We start from the raw sequence: 22,533 nt of genomic DNA, 5'->3' as shown, positions 1-22,533 counted from the left end.
CGCCCACCACCACACCCGGCTAATTTTTGTACTTTTAGTATACATGGGGTTTCGCCATGTTGGCCAGGCTGGTCTCAAACTCCTGACCTCAGGTGATCCAGCTGCCTTGGCCTCCCAAAGTGTTAGGATTACAGGCATGAGCCACTGCATCTGGTCTTTTTTTTTTCTTAGCCAGGTTCTCATTCTGTTGCCCAGGCTGGAGTGCAGTGGTGTGATCTTGGCTCACTGCAACCTCCACCTCCCAGGTTCAAGCGATTCTGCTGCCTCAGCCTCTAGAGTAGCTCGGACTACACGCATACGCCACCATGCCCAGCTAATTTTTGTATTTTTAGTACAGACAGGGTTTCACCATATTGGCCAGGCTGGTCTCAAACTCCTGACCTCAAGTGATCTGCCTACCTCAGCCTCCCAAAGTGCTGGGATTACAGGTGTGAGCCACCGTGCCCAGCCATAACACTCCACTTTTTAATGGGAGGACAAAGAATTTTGAGCCATCTTGAAAAACCACCTCACCTGGATTGTCTCTGAATCCTGACATCAGCCCCGCAACATGAAGCTGACACCAAAACCAGTACTGTGTGCCCAGCTGCAAGTCTTCAGAGACAGGGAGGCAGTTCCTCAGGAAAACCCTGGCGAATACTTGAGCCGACCCCCAGGAAAGAGCCCAAAAGTGAAGGCCTAAGATGGTGAATGGCCAGGCACAGTGGCTCTCACCTGTAATCCCACCACTTTGGAGGCTGAGGCGAGTGGATCATCTGAGGTCAAAAGTTCGAAACCAGTCTGGCCAACAAGGTGAAACCTCATCTCTACAAAAAAATACAACAATTAGCTGGGCATAGTGGTGGGCGCCTGTAATCCCAGCTACTCAGAAAGCTGAGGCATGAGGTCACTTGAACCTGGGAGGTGGAGGTTGCAGTGAGCTGAGATGGCACCACTACACTCCAGCCTGGGCGACAGAGCGAGACTCCATCTCAGACAAAAAAAAAAAAAAAGAAAGAAAGATGGTGCCTAACGTTGACTTTGCTGGATCTCTCTAATATCTTAATGAGGCCATCTGTTCGACGGATACTTACTAAGCACTTGCTTTGCTATGAGGTTAACAGGGTACAGCAACCAAAAGGACCTTACAAGATTACAGCTTGCAATTCATTTAGACAAGGTATGGGCATAAGAAGTTCACGTGTCACAGCACCCAGGGCCACCAAGACCAGGGGCCTCTAATCCAGGGCTGTCCACTCTTTTGGCTTCCCTGGGTCACACTGGAAGAAGAAGAATTGTCTTGGGAGACACATAAAATTCACTAACATTAACAATAGCTGATGAACTAAAAGAAAAAAAAAATTGCAAAAGAATCTCATAATATTTTAAGAAAGTTTATGAATTTGTGTTGGGCTGCACTAAAATCATCCTGGGCCACATGTGGGCTGCAGGTTGGACAAATTAGATCTATACCATGAATTTTGCCATGTTTCCCAGAAACTTCTGGGTTCTCCGTACTGCTAATAACTTCACACACTGCAGCTCCTGGTAACAGGGGCTTCCTAAGGACAACTGCTCCCTCGGTCTGGCAGCACCAAGGATAAGGACCCAACCACTCCCCTTTGCTTAAGTACCTTAAGACAAAGACAGGCCCAGCTCCCTTCGGGGTACCGTTCTGCACCTGTTCCACAGTCCTCCCACCACCTCCCTGTCACCCATCCCTGGAACCTAGCTGTACTTTGAAAATATAGCAATTGGAGAAATACAAAGGAAAATCATGGCCGGGCGAGGTAGCCCACGCCTATAATCTCAGCATTTTGGGAGGCCGAGGCGGGTGGATCACCTGAGGTTGGGAGTTTGAGACCAGCCTGGCCAACACGTGAAAACCCCAACTCTACTAAAAATACAAAAACATTAGTTGGGCGTGGTGGTGGGCACCTGTAATCCCAGTTACTTGGGAGGCTGAGTCAGGAGAATCCCTTGAACCTGGGAGGTGGAGGTTGCAGTGAGCCGAGACCGCACCACTGCACTCCAGCCTGGGTTACAGCGTGAGACCCTGTCTCTAATAAATAAATAAAATAGTTTAAACAACTAAATCAATAACCAAAAAGACTTAGAGAAGTAGCCAAGGAGGGCAGGGGCTCAGGGGTGGCAGGAGAATGGGACAGAATCTCTCATGATCAAGGACACAGAGGGGTGGACAGTGGCAGGGGTGAGTGGGAGGCAGGAAAAAGAGAGATGGAGCCGTGAGCAGGAGAGACAGGTGACCCATCGCCATCACCTCAAAGACACCACGACCACACAGGCAGGATTCCGGCACGAGGCTCTTTATTCTAACAGCACTGGGGGCCCAGCCTACCTGCCAGACAGTTCCCAGGAGTGAGGTTGGTCTTTCCTGACAGATAAGTCACGGTTTCGTTGGGTGAATAAGCGGCTCCTCCCTTGATCCAGGAAGAGCTCCCTCTCCATTGGGTGATGAAACTGTCTTTCTGAAGGCCGGGCAGTGTACAGCGGTGCTTCCTCTCTGGGAATGCCCAGGCTCACACAGTCCACTTCAGACACCTGTAGACAGAGAGGAAGCCAGGATGAGGGGAGAGAGGTCTGGGGAGGCTGTGGGAAGGAGGGAGTGGATGGGGACAGCAGGTCTCATGCTCACCTGGTCTCCTGGTGGGTCCCCAGACAGCGCACAGTGCAGTACCGCGCACCGCAGCTGACACAGGTGTAGGGGGAAGGGAAGCCACAGACAGCACAGAAGGGGCGCTGCGGCCGCGATGGGGGTCCCGCACAGGCCGTCAGGTAGTTGGGGCCCTCGGCCACACTCAAGTTCTGCAGAGACAAGGGGCCGGCTCTAAGACTCCTCCACCCACCTGCGCAGCAAACACCTGTTGGGGCCAGGCTCACCCCTTCCCTGTGAGGTCCTCCCAGGCCAAACCTCGTCTCACCTGCTCCTCCAGCAGGGCCTGAAAGTTTTTTCGGAAGCGAAGTTTAAAATGATCACCTCGGGTTTTCTTCTTTTTCTTTCCTAGGGGTCAAAGGCGATCAGTTGCTTGGCAATTGCCCAGAAAGACAGCAGCTTTCTCTGGTTCATCACTCCCCGTGCCCATGTGCCCTCCTGGTTCTTTTTTCGAGACAGAGTCTCACTCTGTCACCCAGGCTGGGGTGCAGTGGTGCAATCTTGGCTCACTGCAACCTCCCTCTCCCGGGTTCAAGTGATTCTCTTGCCTTGGCCTCCTGAATAGCTGAGATTACAGGTGTCCCCCACCATGCCTGGCTAATTTTGTTTTTGTATTTTTAGTAGAGATGTGGTTTCACCATGTTGGCCAGGCTGGTCTTGAACTCCTGACCTCAAGTGATCTGCCTACCTTAGCCTCCCAAAGTGCTGGGATTATAGGCGTGAGCCACCACACCTGGCCCTGCCCTCCTGGCTCTAAGTCAGTCCCTCACTACCAGCCTCTGCCCTCCACCCCAATTCTCCAATCCCAGCCGACCGTCACCTCCATGCCCCCAAGCCTAAGGCTTCATGTCAGAGCTCATCCAGTCTCTCTTGTTTATTTCACATACACGAGAGGAAACTGAGGCACAGAAAGGGGGTGTGGTTGCTCACAGCCATGGGAGCCAGTCACCGGCAGAGGCACTAGGAGCTCCTGGGTCATCTCGCAGCCTGAGTTGGGCGGACTCTCCTGCCCTCCTCTCAGTCCCATCCCCCGCTTCCTCCTCCATCCGCCTCACCAGTGTCCGCATCATCATCAAACTGAGGCAGCCTCTTGCCGAGCTGAGGGAGTCCTGCGTGGGGGTCATCCTGGAAGTTGTCATTCTCCAGGGCCTCCAGCTGCCGGTTGATGCGACGCTGCCGGGCTGCCCGGTCCAGCACCCGCCGCTGCCCGGGGTCCTGGGAGCGAACTGGATGGGGCAGGGCACACAAAGTTACAGGGCTTCTGGGAAAGAGCAGTGTGGCTGCCGCTCTGGGCAGGGCAAGGAAGGCACCCAGGGTGGAAGCTGCAGCTCTCTGATCTCATCCCCATCGCCAAGGCCTGGGTCCCCTCGTCTCCTCCCAGGCCAGCCCCCGGGCCCGTGCTTCCTGTCCTGCCAGCTGAGACCCTTTCAGTCTCTCCCGCCTGTTTTCTCCAGGAGCCCCCTTCTGGAGACAGCTCACTGCAGACTGGGGAGGTCACGGCGCCCTGGGGCTTCCAGGTTGTCCTGAGCCCTCAATGCACATGGACCTCACGCTCAGCATCTCACCTCCTATCTCAAAGGAACCAGGGGCCACCCACGCTTGGACACGCTCATCTTCCAGGCCACCCACCCGCAAACATGCCAAGTGGGCACACCCCTGCCCCGGGGCCCCCTAAGTCCCACCACTGAACCCGAGCCTTCACCTCTAGCCCATCCCCTCCCTCTTCCATCTTCAACCCCTCCTCCTCAACGGCACTTTCCTTTCCATCAAAAAGCTGGTAACACTCATGTGTCTACTCGGCTTCACGGCTCCTTCTCCTTCAGAATAACTCATGTGACAGTGTCGCTTCTTCACCTCCCATCCTCTCCTCGACCCCCGAAATCTGACACCTGCCTGGCCATCCATACAATCGGGGCTCCAGTGTGCCTTCCTCCTCCTCCTCCTCCTCCTCCTGGGACCTGAGCCCTGTCCACCCTGTGGCGGTGCTGACTACCTTCATCGAGTAGAAAGAGACCCTTTGCTTGCTTCCTTGACAAGACTGCAGGCCTTCTCCATGTCTAGCAATCCTCCGGCTCCAGCTCGGCTGCTCTCCCCGCCTCTATGGAGGTGGCTGGCCCTCTGCTCAGTCTACGCACTCTTCCTGGGATTTCGAACCCAAACAAAGGGCTCTGATGATCACCCACAAGCAAATAACTCCCAGGGTGACTCCCTCAACCCAGAACCTGCTCCCGGGCTCCAGAACTGGCCATGCAGCCAGTGCCTGGTGAGGGCGGGTGTGGTGGCACCTTTGGGAGGCTAAAGGATCACTTGATGCCAGGAGTTAGAAACCAGCCTGGGCAGCATAGACAAACCCCATCTCTACAAAAAATTGAAAAATAAGCTGGGCGTGGCTGCACACGCCTACAGTCCCAGCTACTTGGGAGGCTGCGGTGGGAGGATTGCATGGGTCCGGGAGGTTGAGGCTGCAGTGTGCAGCAAGCCGTAATCACACCGCTGCACTCCAGCCTGAGTGGCAGAGCAAGACTGTCCCCAAAACAAAAAAAAAAAAAAAAAAGAGAAAAAAAGAAAAAAGTCACCGACTGACCCCGTGGACACTGCAACTCAAAATAAAAAAAAATTTCCCATCCAAATCTGCTTCTCCTGCAGATTCTCTCTAAGCGAATAGAACCGTCTATGCAGACATCCAAACTAGAGACCTAGAAGTTATTTTAAACCTCTTTCCTCGGCTGGACATAGTGGCTCACCCATGCAATCCCAGCACTTTCGGAGGCTGAAGTAGGCAGATCACTTCAGGTCAGGAGTTCGAGACCAACCTGGCCGGTGTGGTGAAACCTGGTCTCTACTAAAAATACAAAAATTAGCGGGGTGTGGTGGCACATGCCTGTAATCTCAGCTACTCGGGAGGCTGAGGCACAAGAATCGCTTGAACCTGGGAGGTGGAGGTTGCAGTGAGCTGAGATCGCGCCACTGCACTCCAGCCTGGGCGACAGAGCGAGACCCTGGCTCAAAAACAAAAAACAAAAAACCTCTTCCTCATTACCTTATCAGCTGTTTGCCAGATTCTGATAATTTTACATAATATATCTCTTTATTCGTTAACCACCTGTTAACCATAATAATAACAGCAGCAGCCCCAGTAGCTATCACTTGTTGGACACTTACTATGAGCCAGGCACCGTGCTCAGCTCTTTGCATCGCTTGAACCATTTAACCCTTATAACAGCTGTATGGGACAGTATCATTCCATCCCCAACTTACCAACATTCAAAGATTAAGAAATGTGTCCAAAGTTCACACAGCTAGCAAGTGGCCAGGTCAGAAGTCAAAGAACTGCCCAGCATCAAAAAGCATGACCTTGCCAGGCGCAGTGGCTCATGTCTGTTATCTCAGCACTTTGGGAGGCCAAGGTGGGTGGATGGCTTGAGCCCAGGAGTTTGAGGCCAGCCTGGGCAACATGGCAAAACCCCGTTTCTACAAAAAAATACAAAAATTAGCCGGGCGTGGTGGCACACACCTGTAGTCCCAGCTATTCAGGAGGCTGAGGCGGGAGGATTGACTGAGCCCAGGAGCTCAAGGCTGCGGTGAGCTGTGTTTGTGCCACTGTACTCCAGCCTGGGCGACAGAGCAAGACCCTGTTTCAAAAAAAAAACCCAAAGCCAAACAAACAAAAAAACCGTGATTGTGATCACCGTACTACTCTGTCTCCCTTCCAAATGCCAGGCAGTGCTCCAGGTTCTAGGGATGCGAAAGCTTACAGTCCAGTGGCCAATGCAAATGATTAATCAAACAAACAAAGAAAGTACAGCATGGGGTAGGCTAGGATACAGACGTATAAAGTGCTGCGGAGCCCAGGACAGAAACACCCAACCTGGCCTTGGAGTAGTCAGGGAAGACTTCCCAGAAGGTTAGTCTAGGTTAAGGCCTAACTGGTGAATGGCCTGGCTAGGGGACACAGCAGGGTGTTTCAGGCCTTGAGGCCAACATGAAAAAAGTAATGGCTGGGAGACTGCGATGCCTTTGAAAAACTGAGGGCCAAGTGCAGTGGCTCATGCCTGTAATCCTAGCATTTTGGGGGGCCGAGGCAGGCAGATCATGAGGTCAGGAGATCAAGACCATCCTGGCTAACACGGTGAAAATCCGTCCTTACTAAAAATACAAAAAATAAGCTGGGTGTGGTGGCGGGCGCCTGTAGTCCCAGTTACTTGTGAGGCTGAGGCCGGAGAATGCTGTGAACCCAGGAGGTGGAGCTTGCAGTAAACCCAGGTTGTGCCACTGCACTCCAGCCTGGGGGACAGAACGAGACTCCATCTCAAAAAAAGAAAAGAAAAACTGAAAGGGCCAAGCGCAGTGGCTCATGCCTGTAATCCTAGCATTTTGGAAGGCCGAGGCAGAAGGATCATCTGAGCTCAGGAGTTCAAGACCAGCCTGGGCAACACAGCGAGACACCCACCTCAACAAAAAATATAAAAACTAGCCCAGCATGGCGACCTGCACCCACCTGTAGTTCCAGCTACTCAGGTGGCTGAGGCGGAAGAATCACTTGAGCATGGGAGGTTGAGGCTGCAGTGAGCTATATAGAATCACTGCATTCCAGCCTGGGTGACACAGCGAGACTCCATCTAAAAAAAAGCCTTTGCTAGCTCTCCAATGCTTCCCCCCCGAGTTCAAACTCCTGGGCAGTATGTATAATGCCTTTCAAAATGTAACCTTTCCTCAGTTTTCCATCCTTTCTTATCACTCTGTAAGATCCAAACCGTGGACTTGGTTTCCTAAGGGACTAGGTTTCTTTTTGTTTTACTGCCTTTACACGTGAGGTTTCCACTGAGAGAAACCCTAACTAGACTTTCAAGACTCAATTCAAGCTTTTCCGTTTTTCCTTCAGGCTTTCACAGTCCCCTGCCTCCCAGAACCTGGGCTAGATGCCACGCCTCCCTGTTCGCAGGCGCTGTGCCTCCCTCTGCCATAGCACAAATCACAGTGAAATACAGTGGTAGATCTGCGTTTCTGTCCCCATTCCAGAAAAAGCCAATGCTTGGATAACAGGGATCTTTCTCCTCTTCATCCCCAGCACCCGGTTTGGAGCAGGCATCAATAAAACGTGAACGAAGGGTCAACGCCAGGATCCGAGGGCTAAGGAAGGTATTCAAGAGGAATAGCTGGGGCCGGGCGCGGCAGCTCACGCCTGTAATCCCAGCACTTTGGAAGGCCCACGCGGCAGGATCGCTTTGAGGCCAACAGTTGGAGACCAACCTGGGCAACATAACGAGAGCCCATCACCACATAACAAATTAAAAATTAGCCAGGCATGGTGCCTCATGCCTTCAGCTTCAGCCACTCGGGAGGCTGAGATAGGAGGATGGTTTGATCCCAGCAGTTCGAGGCTGCAGTGAGTTATGACTACGCCACTACACTCCAGCCTAGGTGAAAGAGCGAGACCACGTCTCAAAAGAAAAAAAAAAGAGGAATGACTAGGTAAGAAAAGTCTAGGATTGGTTTGGACTTGGGAAGGGGAAGGGGGCGAACCGCGGGGGCTCACATACCCGAAGTTTTCTTCTCCACCATTTGCACAACACAACTGTCGGAAGAGACTGCTGCGCACGCGTACTAAACCCACGGCTTTGGTAAGGGCGCCACTGCTTCCGGTGGCTTGTACTTCTGCGCGTGCGCCACCGCTTTGACTCATTACGTGGCGTTTCCTTGGAGACAAGAAAGCTTTTCGCCATGTTTTATAGGGGCAAAACTACTTCCGGCCTCAGTGTGGCGGTGTAAATCTTGTAGGAGCCACGAAATGGGTCGTTTTAAAGATGTGCTCACGGTGTTCTTACGAGAAACCTTATTTTCCTTTGGTCCTTGTGAAGATGCTCTGATCACAAAGGCAGACCCTGGAGCTTCTCCCTGGGCAGAAAAGGAAGTGGGCCGTACTGTCAAAGAAAGTGGCTTTGATCCCAGCGGACTGGCTTCCGTGGGCAATCCGAGGTTCCTAGTGGCCCTCTGCAGAAAACTCAGCTCCCAGTTCCCCCAGGCCTCCGTCCCGCGGCGGACTCCTGGGCTTCCTCCTTCCCTGTCGCCGCCACCCCCTCGCTCTCCCCGTCTTCCGCCCGTACGCTCCCGGCAGGGCTGCTGCCAGGACCCGCCCCCGCGTCCCTCCGGACCCACCGCCAGGGATCACTTCCCCTGTCCAGGTTTCAGCTTCCACATGTGTAAAGCGGGGGGCTCGGCCCAGAGTCCCTGTCTCCCGCCCGCCGGCCCGAGCTGCCGCCCCTCCCCCGCCTCCCGTGCGCCCGGGACAATCCTCGCCTTGTCTGCGGCGCCGGCATCTGGAGCTTTCTGCAGCCTCCGGATACGCCTTTTTTCCAGGGCGTGGCCCCAGCCCAGCTGCTCCCCGCGGCGGCTGCACAGCAGCCGCAGCGCCCCCTTCCCGGAGCTCCCCTCCGGAGCTGGGATCCAGGCGCGTAGCTGAGGTCCCAGGATCCTGGGTGCTGTCTGGGCCCGCTCCCCACCATGACCTCCTCGGGGCCAGGACTCCGGCTCCTGCTGCTGCTGCTGCTGCTGCTGCCACCTGCGGCGTCAGCCTCCGACCGGCCCCGGGGCCGAGACCCGGTCAACCCAGGTGAGATCCCGGGGAGGCCCGGCGCAGCCGAGGGGGCAGAGGCTGACGTGCCTGCCAGCCTGGCCCGGAGAGGATCGGGGGCTCGAGGAGGTGTCTGGCCCGTCCGCCGCCCAGCGTGCTCTTGGGGCTGAGTCGCGCCAAGCCCCTTGCCCATTACCACCCTGAACTGAGGTTTCCAGCCTCCCTGTGCAAACGGACTCGGAATTCCTGGGCGCCACTCCCACCCTGTCCTCCATGGGGTCAGAGTGTTCCTGGGTGAGAAGAGTTTAAGAATGGGAAGGAAGAAAGGGAGGGAAGTCGAGTGAGAGGGAGGACAGCAAAGCACGTGGGGCCCGGAGCTGGGCGGTGGATCCCAAGTGCCAATTCCCTCTGGTAACAGAGAAGCTGCTGGTGATGACTGTGGCCACAGCTGAAACCGAAGGGTACCTGCGTTTCCTGCGCTCTGCGGAATTCTTCAACTACACCGTGCGGGTGAGGAGAGGGAAACGCCCCTGGGAGGGGGTCCCAGCGGGAGGGGTGGGCTGAAGTCTGGATGCCCAGGTCCCCATGGTGAGCCTGGTCAGGAGCCCCCCCCCCGACAACTCCCCACCCCTTGCCTGGCATGAGGCGTCTTCTCCACAGACCCTGGGCCTGGGGGAGGAGTGGCGAGGGGGTGATGTGGCCCGAACAGTCGGTGGAGGACAGAAGGTCCGGTGGCTCAAGAAGGAAATGGAGAAATACGCTGACCGGGAGGATATGATCATCATGTTTGTGGACAGGTAACAGGGCTGGGGATAGGGAGCAAGGTAAGGATGCTGCGGTTCCCAGTGGACCCATGCTTATCCTCCCCTTCCTCACCCAGCTATGATGTGATTCTGGCTGGCAGCCCCTCAGAGCTGCTGAAGAAGTTCGTCCAGAGTGGCAGCCGCCTGCTCTTCTCTGCGGAGAGCTTCTGCTGGCCCGAGTGGGGGCTGGCGGAGCAGTACCCTGAGGTGGGCACGGGGAAGCGCTTCCTCAACTCTGGTGGTGAGTGGCAAGGTGCCCAAGGCAGAGGGGCCAAGAGCGGTGGGACAGAGTGTTAAAGGTGCCTGAGGGCTGGAGAGGGCCTGGGGGACAGGCCCTGGGACCCTGGGAGTCTCGGGGTCAACACTCCCCCTCCCCACCAGGATTCATCGGCTTTGCCACCACCATCCACCAGATCGTGCGCCAGTGGAAGTACAAGGATGATGACGATGACCAGCTGTTCTACACACGGCTCTACCTGGACCCAGGACTGAGGGTAGGGAAGACAGAGGAGTGGGCGCATCCCACATCCCACGTCTAAGTGCTTTGGGAGGCTTAGGCAGGAGGATTGCTTGAGCCCAGGAATTCAAGACCAGCCTGGACAACATAGTTGAGACCTCATCTCTACCAAAAAAAAAAAATTAGCCAGACTTCATGGTGTACGCCTGTAATCCCAGCTACTTGGGAGGCTGAGGTGGGACGATCACTTTAGCCCAGGAGTTTGAGGATGTTTGGCACCACTGCACTCCAGCGTCAGTGACAGAATGAGACTCTGTCTCTCACAAAAAAAGAAAAAGCACAGTGGCTCACGCCTGTAATCTCAGCACTTTGGGAGGCCGAGGCTCGTGGGTCACCTGAGGTCGGGAGTTTGAGACCAGCCTGGCCAACATGGTGAAACCCTGTCTCTACTAAAAATACAAAAAGTAGCCAGGCATGGTGGCAGTCTCCTGTAGTCCCAGTTACTTGGGAGGCTGAAGCAGGAGAATCGCTTGAACTGGGAGGCAGAGATTGCAGTGAGCTGAGATCATGCCATTGCACTCCAGCCTAAGCAACAAAAGCGAGAGAAAAAAAGAGAGAGAGAGAGAGAGAAAAGAGAAATGATGTCCTTCCCACTCCTTCCATTTTAACCACTCTATTGCATCCCATTCCATTTAGGAGAAACTCAGCCTTAATCTGGATCATAAATCTCGGATCTTTCAGAACCTCAACGGGGCTTTAGGTGAGGAGGAAGACAGCCGCAGGTGGGCAGTGCGCAGCCTCTGCAGCTAGGGGTCTTGAGCTGGGAGAGGCTTCTGGAGGAGCTGGGCTGATCTAAGTCCACCTCTACGTGGTTTTATTGGGTGTCTGAGTGGCTGGTTGTGTGAGTTGCACTGTGCTGATGGTACTAGAAGCAAGGGAGGCAAAAATGTGTCTGGCATCTGTTGCACACATGCTGCGCCTGGGCACTAGGCCAGGGGTTTTTTTTTTTTTTTTTTTCAGATGGAGTTTCGCTTTGTTGCCTGCGCCGGAGTGCAATAGTCCAATCTCAGCTCACTGCAATCTCCACCTCCCAGGTTCAAGTGATTCTCCTGCCTCAGCCTCCCAAGTAGCTGGGATTACAGGCATGCGCCACCACGCCCAGCTAATTTTGTATTTTTAGTAGAGACAGGGTTCCAACCATGTTGGCCAGGCTAGTCTCGAACTCCCAACCTCAGGTGATCCTCCTGCCTCGGCCTCCCAGAGTGCTGGGATTACAGGCGTGAGCCACTGTGCCCGGCCTACTTCTGTGATTTTGTTTAACAAAGGGAAGGTCCCTGGTTATCCTTCTCGTACAGATGAGGAAAGCAGCTTATGGAGGGGTTGGTGACTTGCCTCAGGTGATGGGGAAAATGGAGAGAGAGAAGCCAGGCACCGTGCCTCATGCCTATAATCCCAGTATTTTGGGAAGCCAAGGCAGGAGGATCACTTGAGGTCAGGAGTTTGAGACCAGCCTAGCCAGCATAGCAGAAACCCGTCTCTACTACAAAAAAGTACAAAAATGAGCCAGGCATGGTGGCGGGCACCTGTAATCCCAGCTATTCAGAAGGCTGAGGCAGGAGAATCACTGGAACCCAGGAGGTGGAAGTTGCAGTGAGCCAAGATTGCGCCACTGCACTCCTGCCTGGGCAACAGAGTGAGACTCCCTCCAAAAAAATAAAAGAAAGAAAGGAGGCCAGGTGCGGTGGCTCATGTCTGTAATCCCAGCACTTTGGAAGGCCGAGGCGGGGAGATCATGACGTCAGAAGTTTGAGACCAGTCTGGCCAACATAGTGAAACCCCATTTCTACTAAAAATACAAAAATTAGGCCGGGTGTGGTGGCTCATGCCTGTAATCCTAGCACTTTGGCAGGATTGGTCACCTGAGGTCAGGGCAGGTGGATCACCTGAGGTCAGAATTTTGAGGCCAGCCTGGTCGACATGGCGAAACCCCGTCTCTACTGAAAATACAAAAATTAGCCCGGCGTGGTGGTGTGTGCCTGTAATCCCAGCTACCTGGGAGGCTGAGGAAGGAGAATCGCTTGAACCCGGGAGGTGGAGGTTGCAATGAGCCAAGATCGCGCCACTGTACTCCAGCCTGCATGATAGGAGTGAGACTCCATCTCAGAATAAAAAACAAAAAATACAAATACAAAAATTAGCCAAGTATGGTGGTATGTGCCTATAGTCTCAGCTAGCGGGATGCTGAGGCAAGAGAATCATTTGAACCCAGGAGGCGGAGGTTGCAGTGAGGCAAGACCGCACCATTGCACTCCAGCATGGGCGACAGAGTGAGACTCCATCTCCAAAAAAAAAAAAGGGAGAGAGGGAGAATATGAGGAGGGGTAGGGATGCTGAGGCTCCTAGTGGACCCCAGCTCAGCTCATCCTCTCTCACCCAGCTGCGATGTGATCACGCAGGTAGTAGGCAGTGGAGCTCTCTGGGCCAGCAGCCTGGTCAGAACCCAGAGGTTCCTGCCCCACAACGAGGGACACTCTAGGATGGCCCTGGTGTCCCTTTATTCCCTGGAGAATATGGGACGCCATATTTAGAAGAATATGTTGCTTGGCAGCTCCCAGAGAAAGGGAGTGTGAAGCCTGGCCTTTTCCTTCCCCAGATGAAGTGGTTTTAAAGTTTGATCGGAACCGTGTGCGTATCCGGAATGTGGCCTATGACACGCTCCCCGTTGTCGTCCATGGAAACGGTCCCACTAAGGTGCCACCAGTGGTCTCAACCGCCGCCCTGCCCTGCCCCAACCCCTGGCACCTCCAACCTTTCTGAGAAGCCGGCCCTTCCCAGCCCCCATACCAGAGGTGCCTGATCCCCACCTCCACCCCTGGAGGCGTCAGCCACTCAGCCTCAGTCTCTTCCCAACAGCTGCAGCTCAACTACCTGGGAAACTACGTCCCCAACGGCTGGACTCCCGAGGGAGGCTGTGGTTTCTGCAACCGGGACCGGAGGACACTCCCGGGGGGGCAGGTGAGGTGGGGGTGCCGGGGAGGGGCACGAGAGGGCAGCGTGCTAAGCAGGAGGTGCAAGGACAGCGGGCTGGGTGGTGGTGGGGCCATCGCTCCTGGGTGCCCGCACCTGTCAGGGTGGAGGGTGGGTGCAACGGAGAAGTCCAGGCTTCCCTCTGAGCCCATGTGTGTTGCATCTTCCAGCCTCCCCCCCGGGTGTTTCTGGCCGTGTTTGTGGAACAGCCTACTCCGTTTCTGCCCCGCTTCCTGCAGCGGCTGCTGCTCCTGGACTATCCCCCTGACAGGGTCACCCTTTTTCTTCACAACAACGTGAGACCGCCCCCCCCCATCTTGGAGCCTCTCCCGAGGGACCCTTCCCCTGCCCTGATCAGAACTCCCGTGCCCCTACCCCCATCTCCTTCCCGCACCCCCCATACCTCAGGTGCCGCCTCCCTGCCCTCTGAGCCCATCCCCCTATGTCATCCCCTCCCAGGAGGTCTTCCATGAGCCCCACATCGCTGACTCCTGGCCACAGCTCCAGGACCACTTCGCAGCCGTGAAGCTGGTAGGGCCGGAGGAGGCTCTGAGCCCAGGCGAGGCCAGGGACATGGCCATGTGAGCGGGTGCTTAGGGGGAGGAGGGGGTGGGATGAGGGTGCAGGGTGGGGGTTGCTGCCACCTGATGCCTGGCCCTCACCTCACCTGTCACCCGTCCAACCCCTCCTGGGCCTCCCGATTCGCGTCCTTGCAGCCCCCACGCTGTCACCCCTGCCCTTGCCAGCTCACCCAGACAGCAGAGAGCCTGGGGAAGGAAGGATGGACACTGCCTCCTTCCTTTTCTCCTGGGGGCGTGGGCCAGTCCCCCCATCCACACTGCCTCCCCACCCGCCGCTGTCTCAGCTCGCCTCTCACCTCCAGGGACATGTGTCGGCAGGACCCCGAGTGTGAGTTCTACTTCAGCCTGGACGCTGACGCCGTCCTCACCAACCTACAGACCCTGCGCATCCTCATTGAGGAGAACAGGTGGCTTACCTCCTCTCCCCGCAGCCGGAGGGCACCCCAACAGGCCCCGGGAACCCCACTTCTGCCTTGGGCACCGGGCTCCCCAGGCCTGCTCCCGTCTGCCCAGCCCTCACCCCCGCCTGTCTGTAGGAAGGTGATCGCCCCCATGCTGTCCCGCCACGGCAAGCTGTGGTCCAACTTCTGGGGTGCGCTGAGCCCCGATGAGTACTACGCCCGCTCCGAGGACTACGTGGAGCTGGTGCAGCGAAAGCGAGTGTGAGTCCCGCCAGCCTACAGCCCCCCACCTCCTCCGACCCGGGGCCCGGATAGACCCAAGGCCTCCACTCTCAGGGGTTTGGAGTGGTCACCAGTCAGAGGTGCCACGAGGCCGGGTGCAGTGGCTCACACCTTTGATGCCACCACTTTGGGAGTCCGAGGTAGGAGGACTGCTTGAGCCTGGGAGTTTAACATCAGCCTGAGCAACATAGCAAGATCCTGTCTCTACAAAAAACTTAAAATATTAGATGGGCACGGTGGTGCGTGCCTGTAGTCCCAGCTACTACGGAGGCTGAGGTGGGAGGATCACTTGAACTTGGGAGGTTGAGGCTGCAGTGAGCCATGTTTGCACCACTGCACTCCAGCCTAGAAACAGAGGGAGACCCTGTCTCAAGAAAATAAAAAACAAGGGCTGGCCGTGGTGGCTCAACGCCTGTAATCCTAGCACTTTGGGAGGCCGAGGCAGGCGGATCACTTGAGGTCAGGAGTTCAAGACCAGCCTGGGCAACATGGTGAAACCCCATCTCTACCAAAAATACAAAAATTAGCTGGGCATGGTGGCAGGCACCTGCAATCCCAGCTATTTGGGAGGCTAAGGTGGGAGAATTGCTTGAACCTGGGAGGCGGAGGTTACCGTGAGCCAAGATCACACCACTACACTGCAGCCTAGGTGACAGAGCAAGACTCCATCTCAAAAACCAAAAACAAGAAACCAAAAAGAAGTGCCACAGCTTGGGGTAGGGACTGATTGCGTTTTGGGAGATGGGGCGGTTGTGACAAGCAATGCGTGACAAGGGACATGCAGGAGCCTTATGTTCAGGGACTGTGATACTCTAAGGGAAGAAGGACTTCCCGGGATGAGCTGGGCAGAATTTGGGGGGCCGCCCTCCCAGCTGACCACGGTGTCGGTGCCTCCAGGGGCGTGTGGAACGTGCCATACATCTCGCAGGCCTATGTGATCCGGGGGGATACCCTGCGGACGGAGCTGCCCCAGAGGGACGTGTTCTCGGGCAGTGACACGGACCCGGACATGGCCTTCTGTAAGAGCTTTCGAGACAAGGTGAGCGCGGGTGCGCGGCGTGGCCTGGAGGCAGCCCCCCGGACTCCGGGCATGGCCTGCATCATGGACACCCCCACCCCACTACAGGGCATCTTTCTCCATCTGAGCAATCAGCATGAATTTGGCCGGCTTCTGGCCACTTCCCGATATGACACGGAGCACCTGCACCCCGACCTCTGGCAGATCTTTGACAACCCTGTCGTGAGTGGGACCCCCGCACCCAGAGCACACAGGTTCCCCGCCCTGTGCTAAGGAAGACGCCAAACGTGGTGGCTGCTGCCAGCGCAGGACGCTGAGCAGGAGGGGGTAGTCCTCTTGAGGGCTGGGAGCGAGGGGGTCACAGATCTGATGTACCCTCCACCCTCCTGCAGGACTGGAAGGAGCAGTACATCCACGAGAACTACAGCCGGGCCCTGGAAGGGGAAGGAATCGTGGAGCAGGTGAGCCCGTGCAGCCCCCACCGCCCTCATGGCCATCGCCTCTTGGGGGCCCCCACCTGGATTCAAAGTTTTCACACTGAGTTCCCCAGGGGCCTGAGGGTTTTCTGTTCAGGCAAGATGAAGGCAAAGGCCGAGCAGATAGGACTCTTGTTCCCAAACCTGGCATTGATCAGATGGCCTCTCCTCTCCTGTGTATTGGGTATATTGGTGTTACGAATGAAATCACATCTTTTTTTTTTTTTTTTGAGACAGTCTCGCTCTGTTGCCAGGCTGGAGTGCAATGGTGTGATCTCAGCTCACTGCAAGCTCCGCCTCCCAGATTTACGCCATTCTCCTGCCTCAGCCTCCCAAGTAGCTGGGACTACAGGCGCCCGCCACCTCGCCCGGCTAGTTTTTGTATTTTTAGTAGAGACGAGGTTTCACCGTGTTAGCCAGGATGGTCTCGATCTCCTGACCTCGTGATCCGCCCGTCTCGGCCTCCCAAAGTGCTGGGATTACAGGCACGAGCCACCGCGCCCGGCCGGCTGAAATCACATCTTTAAAGAAGAATGGGGCCCAGCGTGGTGGCTCGTGCCTGTAATCTCAGCACTTTGGAAGGCCAAGGTGGGTAGATCGGTTGAGGCCAAGAGTCTAAGACCAGCCTGGGCAACATAGCGAGAATCTGTCTCTACAAAAAAAAATTTTTTTAATAAAAAATTAGGCCAGGAGTGGTGCTTATGCCTGTAATCCCAGTACTTCAAGAGGCCGAGGCAGGCGGATCACTTGAGGTCAGGAGTTTGAGACCAGCCCGGCGAACATAGCAAAACCCTGTCTCTACTAAAAAAAAAAAAAATACAAAAATTAGCCAGATGTGATGGCGCGCACCTGTAGTCCCAGCTACTCTGGAAGCTGAAGTGGGAGAATTGCTTGAACCTGGGAGGCAGAGGTTGCAGTGAGCCAAGATCATGCCACTGCACTCCACCCTGGGTAACACAGCGAGACCCTGTCTCAAAAAAAAAGAAAAGAAAAAATTAGCTTGGCATGGTGACATGTGCCTGTAGTTCCAGCTACTTGGGAGGCTGAGGCAGGAGGATCGCTTGAGCCCAGAAGGTCGAGGCTGCAGTGAGCTATGATTGTGCCACTGCACTCCAGCCTGGGTGACAGAGCAATACCCTATCTCAAAAAAAAAAAAAAAAAAAAAGGGATGCACTGTTATGGAAGTTTGGAAACCCCTGTCCCAGCACAAGGGGCTCCAGGACCCTCTGCCACCTCTGCTGTGCCAGATACCGGCTCTCAGCCTTGCCACTCCCCCAGGCCCTACCTCGCAGGTCCCCGGCTGCTCTCACAGAGCCTTCCCTGCTCCTCCCTGAACCTTCCCATTCTGTCCACTGCCTGTCCCCTTCCCTGTTCTGTGCTGTCAGCTAGCCCTGTTCTCCCCCACCCTGTCCTCAGCCATGCCCGGATGTGTACTGGTTCCCACTGCTATCAGAACAAATGTGTGATGAGCTGGTGGCGGAGATGGAGCACTATGGCCAGTGGTCAGGCGGCCGGCATGAGGTAAGGGCCTGGGTGAGGAAGGCAGAGGGCTCCCCGGAGGAGGAGGTGTGGGATCTGGTAAAGGAACAATGGAATCAGGAAAATGGGAACAAAGAGGGGGATCTCCCTCTTTTTCTCTACTAAAACCCCAAGGGGGAGACAGACCCTGGAGTCACAACTGCCTGCATTCATTCATGTATTCAAGAAATATTTACTGCTGGGCGCAGTGGCTCATGCCTGTAATCTTAGCACTTTGGGAGGCTGAGGCAGGAGGATTGCTCGAGCCAGGGAGTTTGAGGCCAGCCTGGGCAACATAGCAAGTACCTGTCTCTACAAGAAATTTAAAAATTAGCTGGGTTTGGGCCAGGCATGGTGGCTCACGCCTGTAATCCCAGCACTTTGGGAGGCCGCCGAGGCAGGTGGATCTCCTGAGGTCGAGAGTTCGAGACCAGCCTCATCAACATGGAGAAACCCCATCTCTACTAAAAACACAAAATTAGCCAGGCATGGTGGCGTGTGCCTGTGGTCCCAGCTATTCAGGAGGCTGAGGCAGAAGGATCACTTGAGCCCCAGAGTTAGAGGCTGCAGTGAGCTATGATCATGCCGCAGCACTCCAGCCTGGGTGACAGAGCAAGACTCTGTCTCTAAAAAAAGAAAAAAGGAAATAGTTTCTGGGTCACTGCCCTAGCTTGCACTGCAGGAATGCCTCGTGCCAGCCAAGCTCTGCCCTGCTGTGAGCAGCAGCCGCCACACAGCTTCTAAGGCTGCGATGAGCAGCCTGGGTGCAGTGGAAGCCACGGGGAAGCCTTGACCCAGACGGGAGGACTAGGGGGCTTCACAGGACAGGTGACATCTTAGCTGAGACTTGAAGGGCCGGGAGCAGTGAGTCAGGCTGAGAAGTAGCAAAGAAGACTGCTCCACACAGAGGAACACAGGTGTAAAGGCTGGGGCACAGGAGGAAGGAGGCTGGACTGCCTCTTGGGGGGGCACCATGGCTGGAGGGGCGGATGGCTCAGTGCCCGCTGCCCCCAGGATTCAAGGCTGGCTGGAGGCTACGAGAATGTGCCCACTGTGGACATCCACATGAAGCAGGTGGGGTACGAGGACCAATGGCTGCAGCTGCTGCGGACGTATGTGGGCCCCATGACCGAGAGCCTGTTTCCCGGCTACCACACCAAGGTGTGCCGCCCATCTGCCTGCTGCCTCCCCACCTTCCCCACCCCAGTCCCAGGCTGGAAGTCTCCACAGAGACCCCTTTTGGCCCCTGCAGCATTTGGGCTCCATGCACTTTAGTTCCCAGGGGAATGAGATGCTGCAGGAGGCAGCCCAGGGGAGGGAGGGAGGCAGGCTGAGACCCGGGGCAAGGCTTGGCCCTAATCTAATGCCAGTGAGCAGCGAGACCCTCCCACGCAGGAATCCTGCCGCCCCTCCCCTTCCCTAACAGGGACCATCATCTCCCTGAAGACCCCCTGCAATGGCCAGGTGTTGGTGGCTCACGCCTGTAATCCCAGCACTTTGGGAGGCCGAGGTGGGCGGATAACCTAAGGTCAGGAGTTCAAGACCAGCGTGGCCAAGACAGTGAAACCTCGTCTCTAGTAAAAATACAAAAATTAGCCGGGTATGGTGGCAGATGCCTGTAATCCCAGCTACTCGGGAGGCTGAGGTATGAGAATTGCTTGAAACCAGGAGGCAGAGGTTGCAGTGAGCCGAGATCGCACCACTGCACTCCAGCCTGAGTGACAGAGCGAGGCTGTCTGAAAAATGATAGTAATAATACAAAAAAAAAAAAAAAAGTCCTGCACTCGCAGCCGTCCCCGCAGCATCCTCTCTCCTCTCTCCCAGGCGCGGGCGGTGATGAACTTTGTGGTTCGCTACCGACCAGATGAGCAGCCATCTCTGCGGCCACACCATGACTCATCCACCTTCACCCTCAACGTCGCCCTCAACCACAAGGGCCTGGACTATGAGGTGCGCCCCAGCCACACCACCCACCCATGCTTCACCTCAGGACCCTCGGGTCCCCACCTAGAGCCCTTGTGTGCACCCCCAGCTCCCCGCCCTGCCCATTTCCCAGTGATTTTGTGGGTGTCAGCTCCTAGATCTCTTCTGGGCAGACGGCCTCAGCCTTCCCCTGGATCTTCCTGTCTACGGGCACCCCAGCCCCCCATATCTGCCATCTCCCTTGTCGCACTGGTCTGTCATCGCACCGTGCCCCCTCGCCTGGCTGCCCTGCCCCCTGTATCTGCCTGCTCCCCAGGCCCCATGTCTGCTCACTCCATGTTTCCTTTCCCTTCTCCTCTTTTCAGGGAGGCGGCTGCCGCTTCCTGCGCTACGACTGCGTGATCTCGTCCCCGAGGAAGGGCTGGGCACTCCTGCACCCCGGCCGCCTCACCCACTACCACGAGGGGCTGCCCACGACCCGGGGCACACGCTACATCATGGTGTCCTTTGTCGACCCCTGACACTCAACCACTCTGCCAAACCTGCCCTGCCACTGTGCCTTTTTAGGGGGCTTGGCCCCCATCCTGGGAGTCGGGGAATGGGTCTCTCTCATTCCCTGCTTCCTGAGTGCACGTTCCGTGTGCCTGGACTGAATATGTCATCTTGCTCCCAACACACGGCCCTCTCAGGAAGCACCCGGAGTCCCCGCCTCTCTCCTCCGCCCACAGGGGTTCATGGGGACAGGGCTTCTGGGGACTCCCCGCGTGATAAATTATTAATGTTCCTCAGCCTCACTGTCATTAAAGGACAGTTTGTAAGTCTTGAGTCCATTCGTCTGCCTATTAACCCCATCTCCCCTCCTGCTACCAGCATAGAGGGGAGAGACCCTGAAAAGGGATGATGAGAGGAAAAGGGAGAGGCAGAATGTTAGACCCTCGTGGGAACCTGGAAGCTTCCCTGGCTCCCACTCTCCCCTTCCTCTGTATTGCCTGAGCTGGAGAGAGTGTGAGAGGGCACAGACCAAAAGAAGGACTTCCCAGGCTGGGCACAGTGGCTCACACCTGTAATCCCAGTACTTTCGGAGGTCGAGGCAGGTGGGGGATCACTGGAGGCCAGGAGTTCAAGACCAGCCTGGACAGCATAGCAAGACCTCCATCTCTACAAAAAATAAATTAGCTGGGTGCGGTGACTCACCCCTGTAATCCCAGCACTTTGGGAGGCTGAGGTGGATGGATCACCTGAAGTTGGGAGTTTGAGACCAGCCTGGCCAACATGGTGAAACCCTTTCTCTACTAAAAAAAGTACATAATTAAGCTGGGCACAGTGGCTCATGCCTGTAATCTCAGCACTTTGGGAGGCCAAGGCGGGCGGATCACAAGGTCAGGAGTTCAAGACCAGCCTGGCCAACATGGTGAAACCGCATCTCTACTAAAAAACACAAAAATTAGCTGGGCATGGTGGCAGGCACCTGCAATCCCAGCTATTTGGGAGGCTAAGGTGGGAGAATTGCTTGAACCTGGGAGGCGGAGGTTACCGTGAGCCAAGATCACACCACTACACTGCAGCCTAGGTGACAGAGCAAGACTCCATCTCAAAAACCAAAAACAAGAAACCAAAAAGAAGTGCCACAGCTTGGGGTAGGGACTGATTGCGTTTTGGGAGATGGGGCGGTTGTGACAAGCAATGCGTGACAAGGGACATGCAGGAGCCTTATGTTCAGGGACTGTGATACTCTAAGGGAAGAAGGACTTCCCGGGATGAGCTGGGCAGAATTTGGGGGGCCGCCCTCCCAGCTGACCACGGTGTCGGTGCCTCCAGGGGCGTGTGGAACGTGCCATACATCTCGCAGGCCTATGTGATCCGGGGGGATACCCTGCGGACGGAGCTGCCCCAGAGGGACGTGTTCTCGGGCAGTGACACGGACCCGGACATGGCCTTCTGTAAGAGCTTTCGAGACAAGGTGAGCGCGGGTGCGCGGCGTGGCCTGGAGGCAGCCCCCCGGACTCCGGGCATGGCCTGCATCATGGACACCCCCACCCCACTACAGGGCATCTTTCTCCATCTGAGCAATCAGCATGAATTTGGCCGGCTTCTGGCCACTTCCCGATATGACACGGAGCACCTGCACCCCGACCTCTGGCAGATCTTTGACAACCCTGTCGTGAGTGGGACCCCCGCACCCAGAGCACACAGGTTCCCCGCCCTGTGCTAAGGAAGACGCCAAACGTGGTGGCTGCTGCCAGCGCAGGACGCTGAGCAGGAGGGGGTAGTCCTCTTGAGGGCTGGGAGCGAGGGGGTCACAGATCTGATGTACCCTCCACCCTCCTGCAGGACTGGAAGGAGCAGTACATCCACGAGAACTACAGCCGGGCCCTGGAAGGGGAAGGAATCGTGGAGCAGGTGAGCCCGTGCAGCCCCCACCGCCCTCATGGCCATCGCCTCTTGGGGGCCCCCACCTGGATTCAAAGTTTTCACACTGAGTTCCCCAGGGGCCTGAGGGTTTTCTGTTCAGGCAAGATGAAGGCAAAGGCCGAGCAGATAGGACTCTTGTTCCCAAACCTGGCATTGATCAGATGGCCTCTCCTCTCCTGTGTATTGGGTATATTGGTGTTACGAATGAAATCACATCTTTTTTTTTTTTTTTTGAGACAGTCTCGCTCTGTTGCCAGGCTGGAGTGCAATGGTGTGATCTCAGCTCACTGCAATCTCCACCTCCCAGGTTCAAGTGATTCTCCTGCCTCAGCCTCCCAAGTAGCTGGGATTACAGGCATGCGCCACCACGCCCAGCTAATTTTGTATTTTTAGTAGAGACAGGGTTCCAAC

The 22,533-nt window shown here is 55.9% G+C and overlaps 3 protein-coding genes across 4 annotated transcripts in view; 2 read left to right on the top strand and 1 right to left on the bottom strand.

Moving 5' to 3' along the window:
- Window positions 1-2,290: 2,290 nt before the first annotated feature.
- ZNHIT1 (zinc finger, HIT-type containing 1) lies at window positions 2,291-8,744 on the bottom strand. The gene is made up of 5 exons (XM_011960032.1): window positions 8,194-8,744; window positions 3,709-3,879; window positions 2,922-3,001; window positions 2,636-2,805; window positions 2,291-2,541 (listed from the first exon to the last, which is right to left on the bottom strand). The coding sequence occupies exons 1-5, from the start codon at window positions 8,213-8,215 to the stop codon at window positions 2,520-2,522; spliced, it is 465 nt and encodes a 154-aa protein (XP_011815422.1). The 5' UTR covers window positions 8,216-8,744; the 3' UTR covers window positions 2,291-2,519.
- Window positions 7,970-20,535, top strand: PLOD3 (procollagen-lysine, 2-oxoglutarate 5-dioxygenase 3). Of its 2 annotated transcripts, XM_011960034.1 has the most exons (21): window positions 7,970-8,125; window positions 8,512-8,564; window positions 9,011-9,263; window positions 9,643-9,734; window positions 9,885-10,021; window positions 10,105-10,268; window positions 10,409-10,521; window positions 11,181-11,244; window positions 13,138-13,235; window positions 13,398-13,499; window positions 13,682-13,807; window positions 13,971-14,092; window positions 14,395-14,499; window positions 14,629-14,754; window positions 15,673-15,814; window positions 15,902-16,015; window positions 16,186-16,254; window positions 17,686-17,790; window positions 18,802-18,948; window positions 19,612-19,737; window positions 20,076-20,535. In XM_011960034.1, exons 3-21 carry the CDS (start codon window positions 9,155-9,157, stop codon window positions 20,229-20,231), a joined length of 2,217 nt encoding a protein of 738 aa, XP_011815424.1. In that variant the 5' UTR covers window positions 7,970-8,125; window positions 8,512-8,564; window positions 9,011-9,154; the 3' UTR covers window positions 20,232-20,535. The 2 variants fall into 2 exon arrangements, with proteins under 2 accessions (XP_011815424.1, XP_011815423.1); XM_011960033.1 differs by lacking the exons at window positions 7,970-8,125; window positions 8,512-8,564 and having other exon boundaries at window positions 8,701-9,263.
- Window positions 20,536-21,409: 874 nt separating this feature from the next.
- Window positions 21,410-22,533, top strand: part of LOC105524687 — a 7,586-nt gene continuing 6,462 nt past the window's right edge. Inside the window, exons 1-4 of the mRNA XM_011960048.1 lie at window positions 21,410-21,435; window positions 21,529-21,670; window positions 21,758-21,871; window positions 22,042-22,361. Of these exons, the coding sequence (XP_011815438.1) occupies window positions 21,410-21,435; window positions 21,529-21,670; window positions 21,758-21,871; window positions 22,042-22,361 (602 nt within the window). The remainder of the gene's footprint in view (window positions 21,436-21,528; window positions 21,671-21,757; window positions 21,872-22,041; window positions 22,362-22,533) is intronic.

Source organism: Colobus angolensis, unplaced genomic scaffold (assembly GCF_000951035.1).
Source record: "Colobus angolensis palliatus isolate OR3802 unplaced genomic scaffold, Cang.pa_1.0 Scaffold500, whole genome shotgun sequence".
NCBI lineage: Eukaryota > Metazoa > Chordata > Mammalia > Primates > Cercopithecidae > Colobus > Colobus angolensis.
The sequence above is the reverse complement of the archived record's forward strand: the minus strand, read 5'-3'. Positions and strand labels throughout refer to the sequence as shown.